The sequence below is a fragment of the Amphiura filiformis genome, chromosome 10 (assembly GCF_039555335.1).
Source record: "Amphiura filiformis chromosome 10, Afil_fr2py, whole genome shotgun sequence".
In the NCBI taxonomy this organism is placed as follows: Eukaryota; Metazoa; Echinodermata; class Ophiuroidea; order Amphilepidida; family Amphiuridae; genus Amphiura; species Amphiura filiformis.
Window position 1 is genome coordinate 12,461,594 of NC_092637.1, and position 24,627 is coordinate 12,486,220.

General features: G+C 36.7%; 3 protein-coding genes and 1 non-coding gene across 5 annotated transcripts; 1 reads left to right on the forward strand and 3 right to left on the reverse strand.

Annotated features, from left to right (window-relative positions):
- Positions 1 to 3,781: 3,781 nt before the first annotated feature.
- Positions 3,782 to 3,854, forward strand: Trnav-uac (transfer RNA valine (anticodon UAC)). The gene has a single exon. It is a non-coding gene; the product is annotated as a tRNA-Val (tRNA).
- Positions 3,855 to 4,455: 601 nt separating this feature from the next.
- Positions 4,456 to 23,176, reverse strand: LOC140162512 (interferon-induced protein with tetratricopeptide repeats 1B-like). 2 transcript variants are annotated; one of them, XM_072185761.1, is made up of 3 exons: positions 23,156 to 23,176; positions 8,306 to 10,633; positions 4,456 to 6,689 (listed from the first exon to the last, which is right to left on the reverse strand). In XM_072185761.1, the coding sequence occupies exons 2-3, from the start codon at positions 10,604 to 10,606 to the stop codon at positions 6,366 to 6,368; spliced, it is 2,625 nt and encodes an 874-aa protein (XP_072041862.1). In that variant the 5' UTR covers positions 10,607 to 10,633; positions 23,156 to 23,176; the 3' UTR covers positions 4,456 to 6,365. The 2 variants fall into 2 exon arrangements, with proteins under 2 accessions (XP_072041862.1, XP_072041860.1); XM_072185759.1 differs by lacking the exon at positions 23,156 to 23,176 and adding an exon at positions 12,861 to 12,946.
- LOC140162122 (uncharacterized) lies at positions 16,293 to 20,938 on the reverse strand. The gene is made up of 2 exons (XM_072185397.1): positions 19,941 to 20,938; positions 16,293 to 16,684 (listed from the first exon to the last, which is right to left on the reverse strand). The coding sequence occupies exons 1-2, from the start codon at positions 20,715 to 20,717 to the stop codon at positions 16,364 to 16,366; spliced, it is 1,098 nt and encodes a 365-aa protein (XP_072041498.1). The 5' UTR covers positions 20,718 to 20,938; the 3' UTR covers positions 16,293 to 16,363.
- On the reverse strand, positions 20,951 to 22,240 carry LOC140161670 (interferon-induced protein with tetratricopeptide repeats 1B-like). The gene has a single exon (XM_072184971.1). The coding sequence runs from the start codon at positions 22,238 to 22,240 to the stop codon at positions 20,951 to 20,953; it is 1,290 nt and encodes a 429-aa protein (XP_072041072.1).
- Positions 23,177 to 24,627: the final 1,451 nt, after the last annotated feature.

Genomic DNA, 24,627 nt, shown 5'->3' on the forward strand with positions numbered 1-24,627 from the left:
TTGCATGTTGGAAGAGAAAATCTATCTATCGATGTCCCATATAAAATCAGTCAAGGGACCTTGCCGTTAATTGAGGCGACATACAAGCCTGATACTGATGGATCTTGAAACACAAGATCTTCAAAGCTCTCTGTATTCAACAGGGGTGAAAATAAGGAGTAGGTCTAAAGGACCAGGGCCGGGATACTTTTACATATAAATGGCATCTGGTTATCTAGGAAAAAAGGCGTATGGTTAGGTCAAGGGTTAGGGTTAGGATTAGACTTAGGATTAGACTTATGGTTATGGTTTATAGGGTTAGGGTTAGGCTTATATATGGTTAGGGCAAGGGTTAGGGTTAGGATTAGCCTTATGGTTAGGGCAAGGGTTAGGGTTAGGCATAAGGTTAGGGTTAGGATTAGACTTATGGTAAGGGCTAGGGTTAGGATTAGGCTTATGATTAGGGTTATGGTTAGGCTAAGATTAGGCTTATGGTTACGGTTAGTGTTAGGATTAGGCTTATGGTTACGGTTAGGATTAGTTTACACAAAATAATTATATGAAGGATCGACCGAGAAATTAGACTATTAATTGCATGGTCATTATGTTCTATAGAAGTAGCCGAGTTTTGAGAAACCTAGGTATAACATTTGACCAATATACTTCTTTAATTGTTGTCTTTTATCCATCGCGCCCGGGCCATCGCATATCTGGACAATAACCGGATATCCGAGGTTATTTTACCTCTTCCGTGTCAACGTGAACAAGTTTCCTCCTTGCATGAATGAAGACCACCAATGCTCCCAATTGGGCGCATTTTGGCAAAGTGTTCTTAAAAGTGCCCATTTAGGGCAAGGCTTTGGGTGATTTTGAGTGCTTTTTGTTGAAAATTGGAATACCGATGGTGGCAAAAATAGCAAAAATTATAAAGAGAAAGTTGGCAGCATTTGAGCTAAAAGACTGCGTCGCACATCCCCGTACAATTTGTTTTGGAAGAAAACCGGCCGGGTTAATTAAGTGAAATGTTTAGGCTTACACACATGCACAATGTATACACATATTATAAGGGCTACAGCCCGGTGGATTTTTGGTGATTTTTGGGTGCATTTTGTTGAAAATTGGTAAACTGATGGATAGCAACAACCCTGAAAGTCTGCGTAGCACATCCACTTACAAAGTTTTTAGAAAAAAAAAACCCGGGCTGTATGTTCTCAATATTGCAGGGTTCGGGTTTTGCCGGCAAAGTGGTAAAAACTAATCATTCAACATATTTTTTGTCTCATCAAGTCCTTAAAATGAAAAAGTTTTGAATTTGATATGTGCCACATTTCGGTTAAATACACTTGAGCAATGAAAATGCATGCCATTAATTTCTTAATATACATGATATATGTTACTTATAATTACAAAATCTGGCCTTGTTACACTCAGGAAATAATTTTTTAACTTAATAATTTATTTTGAGATGAAAAGACTGAACTATAAATCACTTTTTTTAGGTTTTGCCATTTTTGCCGGCAAAAACTGTTTTTAACAAGCGGTTAAAATCGCAGGTTTTCCACCTGCGGCAAAACCCTGCGAACCCTGCAAGATTGTCTGCCAAATCGCTTGGCCCCCATTTCGAAGTACCATAATATCATTGCTACCCCCTGAGCTTTACAAACATACATCCACCCCACACTCCAATCACATTGGGAAACACAACGTTGAAAGTAAATTATTGTCTCATGTGATAAAAGTGTAGCGAGCAGAAAGTTTTGCATTGAATCCCCCTCTTGCTTTGAACGTGCACTCGTACTTGCGCCCTCTCGGAGAATTGTATTTTGTTCTTGCATGAGGGTGCATGTCCCTAAACTGAACTACACGGCCCAGGTGGTGTGCGTAATGAATTCACTAAATTCAGGGATTTTCTTTTGTCGGCCGTGTAGGTCTACTGTAATATGCTCGATGTCTTCAAATTACTATTTTTCTCAATCTAATATAATTAAAAACAATCTGATATATCCCTCAAAACGCGTTTTAACAGCTATTAGGCTTTATGCTGTATCCAAAATGTCTCTACCACTGTGCAGAGAGACGTATTCGCGTACTACGCATTCAACTACTAGCGTGTAAACCATAGCACGCATCCTTGATATATGGGGCTTTTGTGTAGAAATAGGCTGTCCTAAGGCTATGAAGACTTAACTTGGTATGTAAGTTATCTTAAATAGTCATCTTTGTATAATATTTAGCAAAAACTCGGGGATTTTAAAGCAGAAATAATTTTGCGTATGATTTTCTGTGATTTTCCAACTTCACGGGGGCGCACTCACATTATTAAGCCATCATAGCGATATCATGTGTGGAATGTTTCTACTTATTTTGGTATCACTGGAGTGGATACCTACAACTATACGTTGGTATTAAATATATCAGTATAGGACATTTAATATAAAAAATTCGGGGTTTCCAGCTATATACTATTGATCAACCTGATTTGTATCATAGTACGGTATACGATTCGTCTTTTTTGCCGAATTCATTTATCACACTTAGGCGCGATTCGTCCAAATCAAAACTTCAATAACTATGTCGGGGAGTAAGATTAACCATTAATTTTTGTTGGAAATAAAAGGTAACCTGAAACATAATCATACAAAAACTCAATTTGCTCAAAATTCAGTTTACTAAAATATTTACAAACTATACACACTCATAGAAATGACTTGTTCGCCTTGTTGGCGCAATTCAAAAGGAGTAAGTTTGGACAACTCAAAAATTGTGTAAAAGTTGCCAAAACAAAATTCATTTTAGTTATCCGAACTTAAAAAATGCTGAAAAAGCTCAACTAATCAACTTTGTTGGCATTACTTAAAAAGTTGATGTAAGTCGTTGCGTCAACTTTTTAAGTAATGCCAACTTCTGAATTCAAGTTCAGGGAACTTAGAAAAATAAACAAGGTTCAAAGAACCAATTAGTTGAGTTATTGTAACTCAACATGTAAGTTGATGTATCTCGTTCATAATAAGTTACTGGTACTTATTGTTTTGAGTTATTCCAATTTGGTACTTTGTTACTTAATTCACGTAATTGGATCATTTTCTGCACAATTAGCAGTATTCAAATATTTATTTTTGTAATCAGTGCAAAATTTTGTATACTATAGCACACCTCTAGAAAATTATGCTAACTAGTTTCATTTTCTGAGTTGTAACAACTCAATAAAGTAAGTGCAAATGAGTGCGACCAACATATTGATATCGATTCAGCGTTACTCAAAATTGTACGCGTTGGCATTACTCGGAAAGTTGACGGAACGACTTACATCAACTTACTGAGTAATGCCAATGCCAACGAACAATTTCTATGAGTGCACGCACTTATGGGGGGGGCTCACACTTTGGCGGAGACGCGTATGTTAAGACCCCTTTTCAGCAGCACTGTCATCCAAAGATCCATATTTTTCTTCTTTGGAACACATTACTCTGTCACTGAGAGACCTCTTTTCATTCGATCTGTCACCCAAAGGCCCATATTTTTCGATTTGAACAGAAACTTTCATTTATCACTGATTTTGTTACTTTCTTTGAAAACAAACAAACAAACAAACAAACAAAGACATTTATAACTAGAAATTCAATGATCGAAGCTTCCGTAGGGCAGTAGGCTATTTACTCTCACCCAAAATAAGCCCCAACAAACGTCATCATCAGTGCAATCCTGGTAACTGTCAATGTTATAATAAGTTCACTAGCTTGTCAATCTTATCTTATGCCTATATCTTTAATTAAATATTTGCTGCCTTGATTAAACACGGCGCGGTTCCGTAGTGTAGTGGTTATCACGTCTGCTTTACACGCAGAAGGTCCCCGGTTCGAGCCCGGGCGGAACCAATGAGCCTAGTTTTTTTTTTGTACCGGTATAATGTTTTCTTCTTAATGTAATATGAGTCTATTGAGACGTTAGTCAATATTTTAAAGAAAATGAGTTTTTTTTTTTTTTTCAGGCCATCTTAAGGGACGGGGTACGAACGTTTGGACAGTATTTATTGTGGGACATTAGAGCACATCAGACATTATTAATTGCATTCTGAATACGAAGAATGTCCTTCTGATATCAAATAATTTTGATTTTTTGAAATTCGTAATGTAATACACATTTTATGGCAAATGATTGAAAATTGATATTTTTGATATTTAACAGTACTTGAAGTAAATTTTACAAATCTAATGATATATTCTTAAAGTGTATGTAGCTGGGAGGAAAAGCCGACGATCAATTGAAAATTTTGACCTTTCATATTGAAGATATGGATTTTTTCCCAAAAGATCTAATTTTTGTTGGTGTCGGCTTTTCATCCCACCTACATACTCTTTAAGTATAAAACATCAGATTTAACAAGTTTACTTCGAGTACTGTTAAATATCAAAATATCAATTTTAATCATTTGCCATAAAATGTGTATTACAAAAATCAAAATTATTTGATATCAGAAGGACATTCTTCGTATTCAGAATGCAATTCGATATGTCTGATGTGCTCTCATGTCCCACAATAAATACTGTCCAAACGTTCATACCCCATCCCTTAAGGGTATACGATGTATTGTTGGTCGAAGCAGCAGAAAAAAAGTACTTCACAGCATCTTTAGCAAAAATTGCATTGCTCAATTCATGTAGCGAGCGTGTAGAAGAATTATCACAGATATACTTTTGTAGGTCATGTGGGCTGAAACAAGAACACTTTTGTAAAACGTACATAACTCATTAACAACAATAAATTAAGCTTTTTCAAAGTATATGATAATGATTTGTAGAATGAACTTTTGCAAAACACCAAAGTGTTATTTTTCAATAATATATTGATTCAGATAATGAAAATCGATTTTTGTGGCTGCTTCGACCAACAATACCTCGTATACCCATAATTTAATAGTTCGTCTCCCAAGTTGAAAACTATTAAAGCCATATTATAACATTTCTGTAAAAATAGATTAGTATATATTTTCCATAAAATGTTGGCTTTTACTGTCAGATATGTCCCCTTTCAATTTTTTGACCTTTCATATTGAAGATATGGATTTTTTCCACAAAAATCTAATTTTTGTTGGTGTCGGCTTTTCATCCCACCTACATACTCTTTAAGTATAAAACATCAGATTTAACAAGTTTACTTCGAGTACTGTTAAATATCAAAAATATCAATTTTTAATCATTTGCCATAAAATGTGTATTACAAAAAATCAAAATTATTTGATATCAGAAGGACATTCTTCGTATTCAGAATGCAATTCGATATGTCTGATGTGCTCTCATGTCCCACAATAAATACTGTCCAAACGTTCATACCCCATCCCTTAAGGGTATACGATGTATTGTTGGTCGAAGCAGCAGAAAAAAGTACTTCACAGCATCTTTAGCAAAAATTGCATTGCTCAATTCATGTAGCGAGCGTGTAGAAGAATTATCACAGATATACTTTTGTAGGTCATGTGGGCTGAAACAAGAACACTTTTGTAAAACGTACATAACTCATTAACAACAATAAATTAAGCTTTTTCAAAGTATATGATAATGATTTGTAGAATGAACTTTTGCAAAACACCAAGTGTTATTTTTCAATAATATATTGATTCAGATAATGAAAATCGATTTTTGTGGCTGCTTCGACCAACAATACCTCGTATACCCATAATTTAATAGTTCGTCTCCCAAGTTGAAAACTATTAAAGCCATATTATAACATTTCTGTAAAAATAGATTAGTATATATTTTCCATAAAATGTTGGCTTTTACTGTCAGATATGTCCCCTTTCAATTTTGAGCCGAACAAGTGAGGTAAAGCATAGAAAATTGGAATTTACTACTAGCGCCCATGCATGTTACTCCCGCGGTTGTAATACGGTAGGCCTACGATCCTTTGGGTGTGTGTATCCCGCACGCCGTGTACGTACTGTGGCTACGTGTTCGACTAATATTTCCATCGTAATAATAAAACGACGGTTCCAGAGTTTTATTCAAAATCTCGGATTTTGACAAAACTACAGCACCAAAAGTCTTGATTTTTGCAGAGTATCTTTGTTGACTAAAGTACATTACAATCGTGTAAAAACCAGAATTTAAAACTTTTTGAGGGCGTTCTCCTTAGCAAATGTTATAATATGGCTTTGAATGCGGAATGCGTTTTTTAGGGGGTTTCTTTACTTTATTTTTCACCTAATACCCCAAACTTACATGATTTAGGTCCAAACGACCCCTATATTTTTAACATGTTGCTCACATCTATATCAATTTCATATTGATTGATGTATAGCCCCAAGCCCCCCCAGACTGGTATACAATATGTTTTCCACCATCATTATTCAAAGTGTGAAATGTCTTATGCATCGTGTGAGCTCATGTGCATCAGAAATAATTGCTGAACTCAACAACTATCTTCTCTACGTCTATGGCGGCTTGCCGGGCAAGATCACGCACTCGGTACCTATCATGTATTTGGTTCTTGGTTGCTCCTCTACATGCATCTTCAATATCTGGAGTTTCCTCGTCTGCGTCATCGTTTCCGTCAACAGGCTTTCCAACTGGGATGGGGTTGTCTCCGTTTTTGATAAGAAGGTATCGCGGAATATCGTAGTAAGCATGGCGAATTGGACATTGGTGCTTGGCCATGTTGTCCAGTTTTGCTAATGCTCGTATCCAGTTGTTTTGTATGTCATATGCCGGCTGAATCTATATGAATATAAGGTGAAATAGCCAACATGATTAATTAATGTTGCACTCATCATGCAGTTATTGTTGCCTACATGTATGCACACAACACAGGGGCACTCACAATAGGCAATCGACCCCTACTGGTAGCGCTGTGTTGTAGATATAGGATATGAACTAGTTAGCGTCATATATCAAAAAGTATAAAAGCCATAATTTTAGTACTTGCTCTATGTTTCAATTACTTATTCGTTTCACAATATCTGAATTTTCAAGCCGGTACAAGCTTTAATAACGGGGGACCATACATTTGTATGAGAAAGAAATCCTACCATCTATATCCAAACTTCCGTGTTATTCCAATGCACATTTTGCTGCACCGGGCCGCCCTGGCCTGGTCGCATTTGGAAGAGGGGTGTCACGAAACCGTAATAGGTACAAATTTAGTACTTTCTGTCAATCAAGTATGGATTATTCTCTACATGTCAATCTTTAAATCATTAGTATAGTCCTTATAATAACGGGGGACCGCCTTGATGAGTAAATGACAGCAAACCATTGAAAAATACCCCAAAACTCGGTCAGTGGAGCTCCGCCCGTACATGTCAATAGCGTCATTATCGATTGGATTAGTCGACCGTAGCGGACAATATGATCGCTCATTGGATTAATATTATCACGTGGTAATAAATTTGCATTGGACAATCGATTACTATAATGGTTTAGTACTGCATATCTCGCTTTAATCTGCACTAAGCGGGTTTGTGGCTGGAAAGGTCACGGTGAATTTGCCGTGGACATAACTGCACTATATTTCCATAAAAATTGAAATAATGATATTTGGGATAGAACCTGGCTGTATTTTTGGTTTTTAGCACTTCACCAGTTTGATCTGGAATACCAAGAAGTTACCAACTACATTGAAAACAATATTCAATTTTAGGTTATTGACGGTGATACATAACATTCTCTTTCCGAATAAGTTTATTCGAGATAAAAAGACAACATTTTTTTATCACCATTCGGGCCCTTAGATATAAAATTCCACCCTTCCGCATGAGACGATTTTGTGCACTTCCGCCATTTTAAGCTTTCGTAACCCGGGTACGCTATCATCAAATTGAAAACCCTTTCGTCCTGTGAGTAGAGTAAGTTTAAACCGTTTGACTTCTATGTAGAATTCATAGGAGCCGATTGAGTGTTGACTCATTTTAAACAGAAAGCCTGTATTTTATGGATGCTCCAATACTTGGTCTGTGTGTGTTAGACCAAAGTTTAGTCTGGTATCGTATTCGAAATATCAAAGAGCCAGGCCCGTACGCAGGGGGGGGGGTGCGGGGTGCGACCGCACCTCCCCAAATTTGCAAAAGTGTACAAAAAGTCGCAAAATTTAAGAATTTGCGAGCGTAGCTAGCAAAAAAATCAGGTTTTTTACGGTTTTTTGGTCAAAAAAGGTCCAAAATTGAGGGGAAAAGTCCACTTTTCACAAAACCCCCCCCCATCTTAAAAAAAAGTCCACTTTTTCAAAATCAGCACCCACCCAAAAAAACCCCCTGCGTACGGGCCTGCAAAGAGCTATCGTTTACAGAAAAAGAGACGGTTGAGTCAGAATCTTTTGAAAGACCCTTGTATCTCACCTTCACTAGATAATCAAGAAGTTCGGGAAACTTGATGGAAAAACCTTTCCATTTGTAATCCTTTTCAAATCTCTTCAATATATCACCCTTTACTCTGTTAGCCCGCTCGGCTATTGACTGCATCGGTTCCTCTATCACTGGACTGTAATAGTACGTGCATCTAGCTGGTTTGGTGATAGGAAAATGTGCAGCTTTGAAATCCATCATTACTCGATCTGGCAGCGCATGGACTTCAGCAAGAACTTCTGATGCTGAATCCAATGTAGTTTGGTTATCTGCGTCATCTTTCCCTTGCTCTAGAATGACCAGTTCCATTCGTAAATGCTTCTTCCGTAGTTTTCCACAGATGCTGTGGTTCACACCCAGCAGAATGTCTACACGCTCTGGCACCGATTTGTGATTGAACTCTTCACAACCATTTCGAGATTCCGATAACGATGCTTCAATTTCATGGGCATCACATGCTTTATAGCTGAAAAGTAGCTTAGCGCAATCCAGGCGAAACTGTAAGGTGCATGTATCTCTTTCAGGGGACGATTCCAAAGCCATCAACAAACCCTTGAATCCATCAACGTCATCAAGGGCTTCTGTAAATTGAATTCTCGCTTCAAGAAAGTTCTCCTCCAGTGATGCCTGTTGTCCCTGTGAAATACGTAATTCTATTTCACATTCTGCGGCACAGGGGAGATTGTCTTTTCTCATTTCCTTAATCAACTCCTCTGCTTTTGCCCAATTTCTGTCCCGAATGAAACATTTCAATAGCCCTTTCAAGATTTCTATATCGGTCTCCGCATCTATCAAGTCAATATTATTGTTTGACATCTCTCGACATTCCTCGTAGCATTTAATGGCATCAGAGAGTCTTCCATAGTATCTATGTTGCAACCAGGCGAAGCATTTCAATGCAACACATCTCTGTGCAATGTCATATTGCGAGGTCTTACCAATTCTTTGCACTAATTCCTCCAGTCCCTTTACAGCTAACCGAACATTTTTCTGTATTTTTCCGATGAAACGATTACCCTCATACATGTCATATCTTTGCCTATTTCCTTTCTGTTCGTCTCTTTCAGTAAATTCCATCGCACATTCAATAGTCGTACAATACCTTTCCAGTGCCTCTATCTCTCTTGTACCCGTTGTATGAAGAAACAACCCGTAATGGCAATTAATTTTTATTTCATCGATTCTTGAAATACCAGACATTGCCATTAACTTTTCAAAGTCATCTGTGGCTGCTGTGGCGTCTTTCAAAAGTTCGTGTGTGCGTGCTTTGTCCAGGAGCGCTTCACAATTTGTTGGATTACATTCAAGCGCTTTTTCAAACAACTTTATAGCTTCGTACGCGGAGTTGGAATTAGATTTCTCTTCTGGTGGATTGTTTTCTTTAATGTCTATAAACTGATCAAGATAAACAAGACCCCAGTGATGATATAAGCGAGAACTTTTTGTTCCGTTGTCCTCACATTTCTTGAAAGCATCCAATGCACTGTCATAATTCTTTGTCACTCTAAAAATATCTCCAACCAGAGTGATGCCGCACGGATTTGAATCACCAACCGCAAGGGCTTCATGGCAATATTCTAAAGCGATGTCCGAATCGCCTTTCATGAAAACCAAATGCGCGAGATACGCAAGTGCTAAACCATGATTGGGTTCTAGACGTATAACCTCCTCGTACAGTCGTTTTTCATCCAGCATTTCAGGAGTAAGTTTTTGTTGTTCAGTCCCGAATTTATATCTGTTTTCTCTCCCTTTTATCAGTGCCAACCTGAACAGCCAAGAAACATTTTTCGGCTCAACAGCTAGAGCTTCTTTGTAATATTGTGTCGCCTCTGTATATTTGGGTATTCCAAGACGTGATAGTGCAAAAGCTCTTGTTGCAGTTACGTATGATTCTGACTCTTTTGTTTTCATAGAAACGAGATCATTAACAGTGTTCTTCAACTGTTGAAGTTTACTGTTACTCCGACCGCGTCCTTGTAGTCTTGACACGATATGGGCCTCATTAGCCTTTGCAACTGTTCTGTACCCTAACCATGCAGACCTATTTTCTCGCTCCAGAGTACCAATTATGTCATAAGCCAATGTTAGGTACTTCCTTGCGCTTTGTGGATCTGGAGTTAGATGCTTGTATATTGACATGAACAAGAAACTTAAGAATAAGTATCCTTCCACACGAGCCAAAGCATCAGCCTTCGTGCGTGCTATGTGTTCGGTCATCTGTTGCTCTAGGGCGGAAAATTCTTTGAAAGTTCCATTTTCAAGATTCCAGTTGAAATGTGAGGGTAGCTTCTCCATTTTGTGTTAGTGGCCTTATGTTTTCCCCTGCAATAATAATAATAATAATAATAATAATAATAATAATAATAATAATAATAATAATAATAATAATAATAATAATAATAATAATAATAATAATAACACTAATAATAATAATAATAATAATAATAATAATAATAATAATAATAATAATAATAATAATAATAATAATACAATAATAATAATAATAATAATAATAATAATAATAATAATAATAATAATAATAATAATAATAATAACATGACATTTCAACACACAATGACATATCAGCCAAAAGTATGTTCTTGTGTTTAACGTGGGCTTTGGATGTCGACTTTTCCCCATGATACACTGCGTAGTTTGCGTAGTTTGGTCTCTCTCTCTACCAAACGCTGGTTCGCACCGTATGTGAATCGATCATATCAGACCCGGGATCAAATTTAGGCCATTTGGTGGAGCATTTTTACACTATTAAAGGATACAATATTAGTTGGAAAAAAGTTGGAAAACGTTCGAAAATAGGATTTGGGTTAACATTATTCAATTGACTGCGGTTTTCGCGCGTAGCATGGCAAAATGTTTCAAAGTACCAATGTCTAAAAGTTTTTTCTTCAAACCTAGATTGAGGATTTCTCGAGAAAAAAAATCATTTGAACATATGTTGAACGGCACATATGCCTCATATAAACAAACGAACAAACAAACAAGTAACCGTTCCACGGAATTAATGTTGCAAAAACGATTATAATAACAATTATTAATATTATTTTGTAAATTAAATCAAATACTGGAACTAAATTTGCAACTCACTAACTTTGCTACGAAGTTTTCGGACGCAACGTAGCAAAGTGAGTTACAAATATAGTTCAGTTCCAGTATTTGATTTAATTTACAAAATAATATTTTGAAATACTGGATGAATAATCTACACAAAGATATAACAATTATTAATGTTTTCTAAGCTTCAACATGGAATATTCCCACGCTTTTGTTTTCTTCCTATTAGGCTAAGTATGAATGAGCGGCTTGTCATTCTGAAATTGAATGGTTATGCGGCAATTATCTCAAGTTTGTTGCAGTGGCATAAGGGGTAAGGTAAGTATGGGAGACGATCCTGTATAAACAGTGATCGGAGTGCCCATCTCTCTTTCATTGGCGATTGGGCCAGACTCTTCTTTGTAATGTTGCTATAGAGGGATCGCTACACCTCCTCCATAGCGAGTCTGTTACCTTCCCAGCATTTAAGAATGCCGGTACCCATTTATACACCTGGGTGGTGAAGAGTAATCGCGATAAAGTGCCTTACTCAAGGGCACAACATGATGGCGTCGCCGGGGCTCGAACCCGCAACCTTCCGATTATGAGTCGGAGCCCGTTCCGCTCGGCCACCGTGCTCCCTTGTAGTGGCATAAACCGGTCGAAATATGGGAGAAAATGCAAACTCGTATCCCTGTTTGCCCCTAGATTTGCTATTATGGGGATAAATGCTCGCGAACGAAAAGTTTAACGCTAATTGTTGTCAATTTTGTCCCGGTATAGGCCTTATTGAGCTTATCCCCGAGTCGGTTAGGGCCTAAAATTATTTTTTGCAATTCCATTTCTGTCCCATAGAGAACTGAATTTAGAAAAAAATCAATCGCAAAATAATATACTTTGAACGCCAAGTGGGACCATAATCGCGATGGATGCTGCCAATATTAAAATTGCGGACTTTTATACCCCCTACCTTTTTTTACCAATATTGTCTGATATTGTTTTTCTTTATCTCCTTTTTCTTTCTTTTCACTATTTTTCCTTCTCTTTTTCCTCTCTTTTGGAGACTTGTTGGGATGCGAAGGTAGGTGGTGAGGTGGGTTGGGTGGGGACTGGTGCATGGTGGTGCCTCTAGCTCCCAAAGCCCCTCCTAGGAACGCCACTGGTATGTCAACCACACCATACATGTCGAAATACTGGTGTCTCCCAGACTAAAAAATGTTAAGCAATTTTTTAAAGCCTCTACAAGAATAATTTTTTATTAGGGAACAATTATAGAACATAAGTATACTGCTGATAATTTTGCTGCCTTATCAGTAGTGCGGTAAGTGCGCACTGTATGTATGCACAGTGATACCTAGTAGCAATAATAATATTGCATGATATTTGTGGAAAATGATATGTATAAAGCTACCAAACTGCAAATATTCTAAAGTAAAATGTATCGGTAAAATATATAAACTAAAATGAACCGTGATTGAAGGTAACCACCGTAACTTACCTATATTTTGATGTCAATTTAAATACCACAAGGATATCTCACTGGTAACGCGATGCATGATGCCAAGCCCTTTAAATAATTATGTCAACATGAATGACGCAGTGGCAAATACATCTGGAAGTGTGTCGACTTTTCCCATAATGCAGTGCACAAAACAAGCTTGTTTTTGCATTTGATGACCATGTTGACTAATAAGGGGCTGGCAATAATTAATGTGTACAACGGGGTGGTAAATTCTCAAAATGGTCAAATATCTGTTCCAAATTCGCTACCCCCCCATTTGGCATGCCAAAAAATATTTGCCCCCCCCCCCCTTTGGTCTGCCAAAAATTCTGTGCGTCCATGTCACCACTACCACGGGATATACATAATTTAATATTGTACCACCCATTATGCAGTTACTGTCCGTTTTTCCTATTCAGTGCACACACAGCGCTCCAATTGAAGATTGACCTCTAGCTCACTCACTGTATTGTAGGTATATGCAATAAACTAGTTATTGAGCTGGTGGGAAAACCCCTCACCCAATATTAGCCATAGAGACTCACATGTGAATTATAATATTCATCCATAACATACTACAATTTGAAGCAAAAAATGTCACGGGAAAGCTGTTGTCGAGCTATTTTTCCGAAGAGAGAATTTCAAAATTTCATAGCAGTCGGACGTGTAATTTCAATGGCAAATTGTGCTCAACAGCTGACTTGTGATAGCTCCAACTTCGAAGGGACACCGTCGGGTGATCGGTTTGATCAATTTTCGCCATAGAAGCTGTAAAAAAATTTCAATTCTTTCCCTCTATGGTCATCTAAATATTATTAAAATGCGATTTTGGGAAGATTGTTGTCGAGCCCTCCCAAATATGGAATTCCGACTGCCCGATAGGGAGCTAAAAATGAAAAACTTATTTCCAAACCGTGTTAAGTCTAAAACCACATGTTTCTCATTTACTTGTATGATACAATCACAATTACTCTGACAAGTTTGACATGAGTTGTAATATCAACAAGCCTGGATAACAATACGCAGACTATTGTTCTCATTTGGGAAACAAAGGCCAAGCACAGTATTGTTCTGTGCGTTTGCTTTATAATGGTGCATCCAACTGAAATCATGATACCTATTTCACCACAGCCCATTGCAATATAAGACAGGTAAATCAGAAACATGTATTTGTGGATTTAACCATGGATATGAGACACATCACTGATTTAACATAGTTGAGCTGTTTTCAATGAGGTTTATCTTGGTGTAATGGGGTTTAAGTCCTGCAAAGGTCGTGGTGAATTCTGCTGTAGACATGACTGCATAATGCTCTAATAGACCCTCTGCTACGTCACCATCACCAAAAAGTGGCGCAGCTCAAATTGGTTGCAATATTATTATTAGTAACAATCGCTATCCCGAAAATCCGGGCCGAAAATGTTTGTATACCCGTATATGTCCAGTCACAAGGATTGATTGACAGCTATTGTTGAGTTCAAAAGCTTGAAAGGCTTATTGAAAGGCCTATTGACCTTCTTGGTTTCGAATCGTATTTTGTTTGAGTAACAAAAATTGGGCAGATCGTACCGATCAGATACAGAAAATCCAGAGGGATACATTTGGATGTTGGTGAAGAGATGAAATTAATTACAGATTTGGTGAAAGAACTTACTTCGAAAACCAAATCAAAGATTTGAATTGGGCAATGGATGGATTCTAGAGGACAATTACCGAAAAATACACCTTAACAAATTTTGTAACACTCTAGTATAAATAAATCGCAGGGGCAGAGTGTCGGCTTCAAGTTTCTGTATTAAAGAGCATTCTGCACTGCACCATGGGATATTATTATTATTTACTTCCACGGGAATTTCCGATAGTTCATGGTACAGCGCATGCTCAAATGAATCACGTGACAGTAATACGATCATGCAAATGAGTTGCTGCGCTTGAACAATTAAAATCAGCCATCATTTTATTTTCATTTTTCAAATGTTGCTAATTTTGCTGCACTATTAATTTCATACTGTTGACACAATGACCTATAAAAATGCGAACCCTCCTTTGTTTGAAACTCAAACACTAACTAAAGACAAACCTACTAAATGTCTTCTTGAACACTTACTATGTTACACAAAATAATTGTGCCGCCAAATTTATTCATAATTAAATGTCATGACCATGATGACTGAGCAGAGTTCAAGGTTAAATTATTAGCTAGACTATAAAATAATCAATTTAAAATATTGATAATTAAGACAACGGTAAACAAAACCAGCAAAGCAACATGTAAATAAACACAAATGGCTAAGGCATGTACAATGAAGGTAGAGGGACACTTCTACGAAGCTGCTTATGTTATTTTTAACATACGACCGTGTTGAAAGCACACTTTTAACACATGGTATAACCAAAGTATACTTTGGTATTACTATTGTTATCCCTTCTACTCTGTTATTAATGCCTTTATTAATATGTAACGCTTTACTCAACCTAACAAAAACAACCTCTAATTATGTTAAATGCTATTTAAACATCCTTTGAGAAAATTAAAACATAAAATGTTCAATGAGAGTACAAAAAGTTTTGTTTACCGAATTAAATGGTATTATTTTTTACTGGTTTACTCAATCTAATCTAAAAAAATACACTCCATAATTACGATGTTAAATGAGGCTATATGATTGTATGACCTTACATGCATTAAGCTATGTACATATGCCTAAACATACATGTACATAACGTACCCAGCAAACAGCCAGGTTGCCAAAAACGTTTACATGTCGGGTTATATATGGGACATATTCTAACATAATTTGTTGACAAAATATTTGGCAAAACTGTTTACAAAAATTATTTTACAATAACAAATTTTCAAAACATTTTAAAAATATTGTTGCAGTGTGTTTTCATACAAAACGACATGTTATTAAAACGTTTTTATCTAAACCAAAACCAATATATATATTTAAAAAGTTTTAAATATATTTTTGTGTATGCTGGGTAGTACTGAATGATATAACATTTCTTCAAACACGGTTATAAACATGTTCAATGAAATTGTTCTTCCACATGTTCGTGTGAACCAAAACAAAATAGGACCAAATATGTATAATATTAATAATAAATGAATAATTATTAATAATAAATAATAAATAAATCCAAGTAAATCCAAGTAAATAATTATTAATAATAAATAATAAATAAATCCAAGTAAATCCAAGTCCAAGTCCAAGTAAATCCAAGTCTATCCAAGACTATTTTAAATGTAATATTAATAATATGTACAGAGCAAAACCTTTAAAAAATAATCACAAACGTTTAACATTAATGAACTTTAAAAAATCTGTTAAACTTACAACTTAATCTTTATTAAAATACAACAATATAATTATATTAGACTACCAATCCAATACCTGTATTCTAAATCAAGTTTTGTCAACCATACATAACGCTTAGTATATACAATATTTTCAGTGTTTCAGCCATCATTATTCAAGAGCGAAATGTCTTTTCCATCAGAAATATTTGCTAAACTCGACAACTATCTTCTCTACGTCTATGGCGGCTTGTCGGGCAAGATCACGCACTCGGTACCTATCATTTATTTGGTTCTTGGTTGCGTCTCTACATGCATCTTCAATGCCCGGAGTTTCCTCGTCTGCGTCATCGTATCCGTCAACAGGCTTTCCAACTGGGATGGGGTTGTCTCCGTTTTTGATAAGGTATCGCGGAATATAGTAGTAAGCATGCCGAATTGGACCGAGGTGCTTGACCATGTTGTCCAGTTTTGCTACTGCTCGTATCCAGTTGTTTTGTATGTTATATGCTGGCTGAATCTGTTTGAATATAAGGTGAAATAAACAACATGTCATGGTTAATTAATGTTCCACTTTCTATAAAAATTAAATTAAGGAATTTCAATTTTTGGGATGGAAACAGGTTGTTTCATAACACTTTTGACACCAGTTTGGCCTGCAATGCTATTGAAGTTACCGACAGGGCCGGATTTACTTATTGTTGACCCCCTTGGATTTTCTTATCGAAGTGTAACACCTCACCTCCACTTTTTTTGTTGCTTGAGTACGGTATCCTCTAATGACTTTAACGGGACAAATCGTCGGCTGTATTCCATAGTGGCGTATAGTGATTTTTGGTCATTTTTTTGAAAATTGGCACATATGTTTTTGTGGCGCCCTCCGTAGAGGGCGCCACATATAGGCATCACTTTGTGAAAGGCTTCTAATTTCACTCTTGCTAGATTTACTCCTTAATTGTTTTGCTAAAATTATGCCCAGCTCAGAAATAAAACCACAATATGCTAGGATTTTATTTTATTATTGTTTTCTGATATGCACGGGATAAAATGATGTGTGTATATTCTTTGTTTAAAATACAAAATTAATGGACTTATAAAAACACCAAATAACCCGTGACCTTTGTATGGTTTAAACCAGTTTACCGCCTCTTAGAACCCGATAGACGGTGACATTCTAATTATGTATGTTTTGAACATGTTTGCACATGAACTAGTTGTTTACAGTGTGAAGAATCTACAACATGCTCATCTATCAGGGCACAGTTCTTTAACCCCAATACATTTGTGCATTCATTGAATGACCTTTGAAAATGTGAGTACAAAAACTCATACTTTGCAACTTAAGGTCAAATTTTGCACTATGATTGTTTAATTGAGGTTATTGATAATATGCCACTGGAATGAGGCCATTGTGGTCCATAGTGATTGCACACAGTGCACCTAATCCTTAAACCAACACCAATTAATTATAGTTGACCAACACAACCACTGACCAAACATGAAATCACTAATTGGTTTATGTGCTTGAATACAGCTCAGTATCTTTGTGGTGACTATCTCTGATAAAAAACATTAATTAACGAAAATCAATCCTGGTCAGCAGAGAAAGGAATAAATTCGGAAGACATGACTGTGTTGAAGGTCAGAAGTTTATTTGCAAAAATAATATTTATTGTAATATGCCTAACTGCTGGGAAGGGTTCCTAGCAAGGTAAAGTGAAAGAAACCCCAATGGCTATTTTGTCTGTTTAAAATCATGTTAAAATAGAGTTCTATGGCCGACTTAAAGTCATAATTATGACGTAATTTTGTTATTTATTAATCAATTTTTAGCAGAAATAATAACATAAAAATGGGCTGTGCCCGTTTCATGAAGAATAACGATCGATCTTACCCTTGATTTAACAGGCCTGTCAATTTCTTGGTATTGTTTGATATGAAAGGAGGGTATGATTGTTTTGTATTAGTTTAAGTATTTCCTAGCCTCTCTTAGCCACATGGTTGGCTACAAAAGACACAGAGTAGCCTATACCTTAGGATAAACTGGCATGATATAGTTTTCAACATTATTTTCAGGATTGTTTCTGGACGGAGGTCGGGTGAAAAACGAAATTACGTTTACATGACTTTGTCGAAATTCGTCGTGTGACAAGAATGAGTGTATAGATGACTAGGGGGAAGCTTACTTATTTGTGTCGTCTAGTTATCCATCATATACCCTAGGCCCTGCATAACGAAATTCAACAATATTCAATATCCAAAGCAATATCCTCACTACAATAGGCCCCCAAAACAGAACTCCCACCCCACATAATCGCAAATTGACACGAAAGCTTCATTCCATGAAGCATTTCTCTCGTCATTTGATCATCTTCTAAAAAAAAAAAAAAAATCATTATAATACCAAATCTAATCACCATGGAATTCACCATATCCCGTCCAGCTCACATTGGGCGCCACATTCCTTTTTTAAAGGAATTTTTATTAATGATGTTCTCTTTCATTTTTTCTAAGTCTCATCAGTCATAATTAGCTAATTAATTAGTAATTAATTAATTAAATGTGGCGTATAGTTACAAAGTAAAATTTTTTGCATTCCATAGTGGCGTATCGACCATACGCCACTTTTTATACACATTTTATAATTATGAAATATCGGCAAAAATGAAAAACATCGTATGTCATAGTGGTGTACGCGTATCGGACCTATACGCCACTATGGAATACGAACGACGAAAAGTAACGCCATAGGGATTACACGGCGACCGAGGTGGCGAACGGTTAACGTAAGGTTAGGGTATTGCGTTTTGTTCGTTTTCCATAGTGACGTATAGTTTTATTGTCAGTTTGCCAGCAATAGTATGTATTTATTTCTTTTGAAAAATATATAACAATAAAATCTATTTAGTTTACTACAGAAATTTCACATCATTTACAAAATATAATGAATGTCTGATTTACACAACTTGATTTTAAATTGGCATTTCTTCAAACCCGATTTTCTCGAAAAGTTGTATATTCGCGGCGCCCCACTATACGCCACTATGGAGTACGCACGACGAAATGCGCTCAGAGCGCGCGAGAGTTACAATTTTAATGCTAAAATGGGGGACAAATTAGGGCAATTGTGATGGCCCAATACCGGCCCAAAGGAAACTGTACATAACACCTTATTCCAACTAAAGGAGGTCCTACTGGTCGGAATATATAAAACTTAGATGTAGTTCCTCGGTTTGGACAGAATTGGCAGTATCAGTAGTTTCGTTTCTTGAAGCAACTTTTGCTCAGAAACAAGTCTAGTTTCTGCTTAATCAGAATAGGCTGAATTTGCCGTATTACCACAAATAGCATTTTATAAGCGCGTTTGACGAAAGAATCAAAAGAAGATTTGAAAGCTAACAGTATATCGATATTTGGCATGTTTGGGACAAAGGTAGGTAATGTGAGTAACCAACACTGTCTCCTCTCTCTTGCACATGAAGCAAGTCACATCATATCTAATATCATATCGATACTTGTTGTGTCTTTAGCATGTTAGAAGAATTCCTAAACTTGCTTTATGTACGAGAGAGAGGAAAATGTGCTTGTTCCTCACGTTACAATGGTTACCTTTCTCCCAAAACCATAGAATGAGCCACCTGATATTATATAATACCTCATAAGATCAAAGTTTATCGTAACAGGCTACATAATGGAAGGATTATCATTTACCATGTTTACAGAAAAAGGGATATGGTAACTGAGGCAGAATCTTTTGAAAGACCCTTGTATCTCACCTTCACCAGAAAATCAAGAAGATCGTGAAATTTCTTCGAAAAACCTTTCCATTTGTAATCCTTTTCCAATTTCTTAAGTATATCACATGTCACACTGTTAGCGCGCTCGACCATTGACTGCATCGTGTCCAGTTCCTCTTTTGCTGGACTGTAATAGTACTTGCATCTAGCTGGTTTGGTGTTGGGAAAATGTGCAGCTTTGAAATCCATCATGACTCGATCTGGCAGAGCATGTACTTCAGCAAGAACTTCTGATGCTGAATCCAATGTAGTTTGGTTATCTGCGTCATCTTTCCCTTGCTCTAGAACGACCAGTTCCATTCGTAGATGTTTCTTCCGTAGTTTTCCACAGATGCTGTGGTTCACGCCAAGCAGAATGTCTACGCGCTCTGGCACCGATTTGTGATTGAACTCTTCACAACCATTTCGAGATTCCGATAACGATGCTTCAATTTCATGGGCATCACCTGCTTTATAGCTGAAAAGTAGCTTAGCGCAATCCAGGCGAAACTGCAAGGTGCATGTATCTCTTTCAGGGGACGATTCCAAAGCCATCAACAAACCCTTGAATCCATCAACGTCATCAAGGGCTTCTGTAAATTGAATTCTCGCTTCAAGAAAGTTCTCCTTCAGTATTGCCTGTTGTCCCCGTGAAATACGTAATTCTATTTCACATTCTGCGGGGCAGGGGAAATTGTCTTCTTTCATTTCTTTTATCAACCCTTCTGCTGTTGCCCAATTTCTGGTCCGAATAAAGCATTTCAATAACCCTTTCATGATTTCTACACTGGTATCCGCATCTATCAGATCAGTACTATTCTTTGATATATCTCGGCATTCATCGTAGCTTTTAATTGCATCAGAGATTCTTTCATAGCATGTATGCTGCAACCAGGCGAAGCATTTCAATGCATTACATCTCTGTGCAATGCCATATTGAGAAGTCGTAACGATCTTTTGCGCTAACTCCTCTAACCTTTGTACAGCTTTTATACGGCTTTTCTGTATTTTTAATTATCTTCACATATTTGCCGTCTCCTTTTGTCGTTTTTCGTCAATTCTATGGCACATTCAATAGTCGTACGATATCTTTCCAGTGCTTCTAAATCTGTCTTACCCGTTGCTTGAAGAAACAACCCGTAATAGTAATTAGTATTTACTTCATCAATACCTTCAGTAATCCTTGTCATGGCAACTAACTTTTCAAAGTCTTTTCTGGCTGTTATAATGTCTTTCAAATATGCGTGTGTTCGTGCTTTGTCCAAGAGCGCGTCACAGTTTGTTGGCTTACATTCAAGCGCAATCTGAAAGAACTTTATGGCATTGTATGCGATGGTGGAACTAGATTTAATTTCTGGCGAATAGTCAATGTTTTTGTTTTCTTTAATGTCTATCAACAGATCGTGATAAACAAGTCCCCAGTGATGGTATAAGCGAGAAAGGGTTGTCATATTGTTCTCGAATTTCTTGAAAACTTCCAATGCCATGTCATACCTCTTTGCCCATCTGTAAATATCTCCAACCAGAGTGCTAACGTAGGGATTTGAATCACCAACCTCAATTGCTTTATGGCAATATTGGAAGGCGACGTCTGAATCCCCTTCCTTGAATACCAAATGAGCAAGATATGCAAGTGCTAGACCATGATTAGGGTCTAGTTGTATAACCTTCTCGTATAGTCGTTTTTCGTCCAGCATGTCAGGATTAAGTTCTTCGTGTTCAGTCTCGAAGTTGTTTCTGTTTTCTCTTCCTTTGATCAGTGCCAATCGAAAGAGCCAAGAAACATTTTCCGGCTCAACAGCCAGTGCTTCTTCGTAGTATTTTGTTGCCTCTGCATATTTGGGTAATCCAAAACGTGATAGTGCAAAAGCTCTTGCTGCAGTTACGTATGATTCTGACTCTTTAGTTTTCATAGGAAGGAGATCTTGAACCGTTTTATTCAACTGTTTACCAACTTTACTGTCATTCCGACCGCGTCCTTGTAGTCTTGACTCGATGTGGGCCTCATTAGACTTTGCAACTGTTAAATACCCTAACCATGCAGACACATTTGCTCGCCTCAGATCACCAATTATGTTATAAGCGAATGCTAGGTACTTCCTTGCGTTTTCAGGATCTGGGGTTAGATTCTTGTATGTTGACATGAACAGAAAACTCAAGAATAAATACCCCTCCACACGAGCCAAAGCATCAGCCTTCGTGTGTGCTATGTGTTCGGTCATCTGTTGCTCTAGGGCGGAAAATTCTTTGAAAGTTCCATTTTCAAGATTCCAGTTGAAATGTGAGGGTAACTTCTCCATTTTGTGTTAGTGGCCTTAATCACCGTATGTTTTTCCCCTGTAACAACAACAATAATAAGAACAATAATAACACTTATAATAACAATAATAACACTTGTTGGTGATCCGTCGTGGGGGTACCCCCGCAAGCCCCCCGTTTGCTAAGCCTATGACTGAAATCAACTGACCCGTGATAAAAGGAAAAAAATAGAATAGGAATATTGTAGTGAAGTGAATCTAAACCACCGGAGATATCATTATTTTCCTGACTATGATATTTACTTGTTGAAAAAATATTACTTACAAATTTCAGAAGGATTATTGTCCGCCTGAATTCCCACCTAAATATTGATAACCGCCTTTTAGCAATAAGCAGTAACAAATACATCTGGAATTTTCTCGACTTTTCCCATAATCCATTTCACTTCCAAGGGAATTTCCAACATCAACTATATTGCTATAGCAACAGGTTCATGTTTGTGTATTTATGTTATTCATACCCATTTGCATGTACGGTGCGCAGCGCATGCTTTATGTTTATGAACCATTCGTTAAATATGACGCTGAAAGCAATTGCAAATACCGCTTGCACGATTAAAATTAGTTTTCCCGATTTCACGGCTTTTCACAGTCTTACCAATTTGGTAGGCTAAAGTTGCTGCCATATTTCCCCCTTTTTTCCACATTACGCGTGTTTAACACACAAACAACAATGATCAAGACCGGATCACAAATGACTTTAAATAATTTTGGGTTAGGGTTATAATATTTAATTATAAGTGGTCGAACACTGTATGTATACACAGCGTCACTTAAAAAAAAATTGCATAATAATATAGTTGTTGACAATTTAATATAGTTGTGGTCAATATTGGAAAGCGGACTGGACTGGATAAAGAAATAAACTAAAATGAACCGTGATTGAAGGTAACTTACCTATTTGATGTCAATTTAAATGCTCGAATACAAGGATATCTCACTGATAAACAATGATAAGATCCGGAGCCCTTTAAGGGCGTACTACACCCATATACTGGTTTGATTGGTCTAAATAAATATTTTTTCATTTATAGCTAGGCGATATATGCACGGATCATGTGAAATAAAAAAAAATATGAAAAAAGAAGAAAAAAGTGCTTTTAAACAATTGTAGTAAGTCATTTTAGCCCTATATATATTTTGTTTACTGTATCCTAGTTACTCAGATGCGTGTTTCATAACAAACCATGATTTATTCTATTCAGCATGTTCAAGTATAGGGTACATGAATAGAATACATTAAATCCTTTGTTATACTCTCTATAGAAAATCTAGTGGTGCATGCAAAATATATAAACACTTACACAATGGATGTATAGTCATTAGTCAATAACATTATAATGTGTTGTTAGGAGAAGAAAAGGCTATTAGGTCACCGTATGTCAGGTTATAGGTCAATTGGTTCAGGTCAAATTTAAGCATCAATTTTGAATACACATGTGAGAGTTTGTGATATCATAATGAGGAATAATTTTGATATTCTGTCTTTAACTGGATATATATCGAGAAGTGCAAGGTGGATATACTAATATACCTTGGGATGTAAATGGTGAGTACAATTTAGAATGCCTAGTTGAGACGGATTTCACAAATAAATATAAAATAGTTACCAAAATCACAAACGTTAAGCTTACGGAAAACTACCCAATATGGTGGTATAGGTGACAAGAAATACAATTTTTTCAACATTGCTGTAGTATGGTTGTGGTAACCTGTTACCTGTGGCTTAATTAAGTTTCAGTGAAATAATGTCGCAAGTTAAAAATACAAAATATAGCTCAACATTGAAAATAGAAGCATTTTAACCAGTTCCTTTTTGATAGTTGTGGAGCACCAAGTTCATGAAGTCATAAAAGAAATCAGGAACCACTTATTCCCATTTTACATATCAACTTTATTTCCCTAACGTGTTAGCAACACATATCCAAAATTTTAACGAAATCCGTTGATAGTAAGCTTTCCAAAATGAAGTGAATTTAAATCATCAGTGATGTACCACCTTTTGGCTTCTACTTTTAAAAGCATGTAAGCTACGTTGATACCGATGCCACCAATAAAACGAGAAGATTTGCCCTTCATTTTGCATACCACTTTTGTCCAATTTTTTTTTGTAATTTCTTCACAAAATGCAAAAAAAAATCAATGGGTGTAGTACCCCCTTAAAAATGGGAATTCCCGACGCGTCAGCGCTTCAATGTTGCATGTCATATGGTGCAGCGCACTGTATGTTCCACAGGGAGACTGAACACATTAGGCAGCTCCATTTAAAACTCACCCCCCCTCTGTGGAAGATTCAGGTTAAATCTGTCTTAGAGAGTGTATGAAATTCAACTGGAGCTGCATAATGTGCTACTTCCATTTGAAATTCA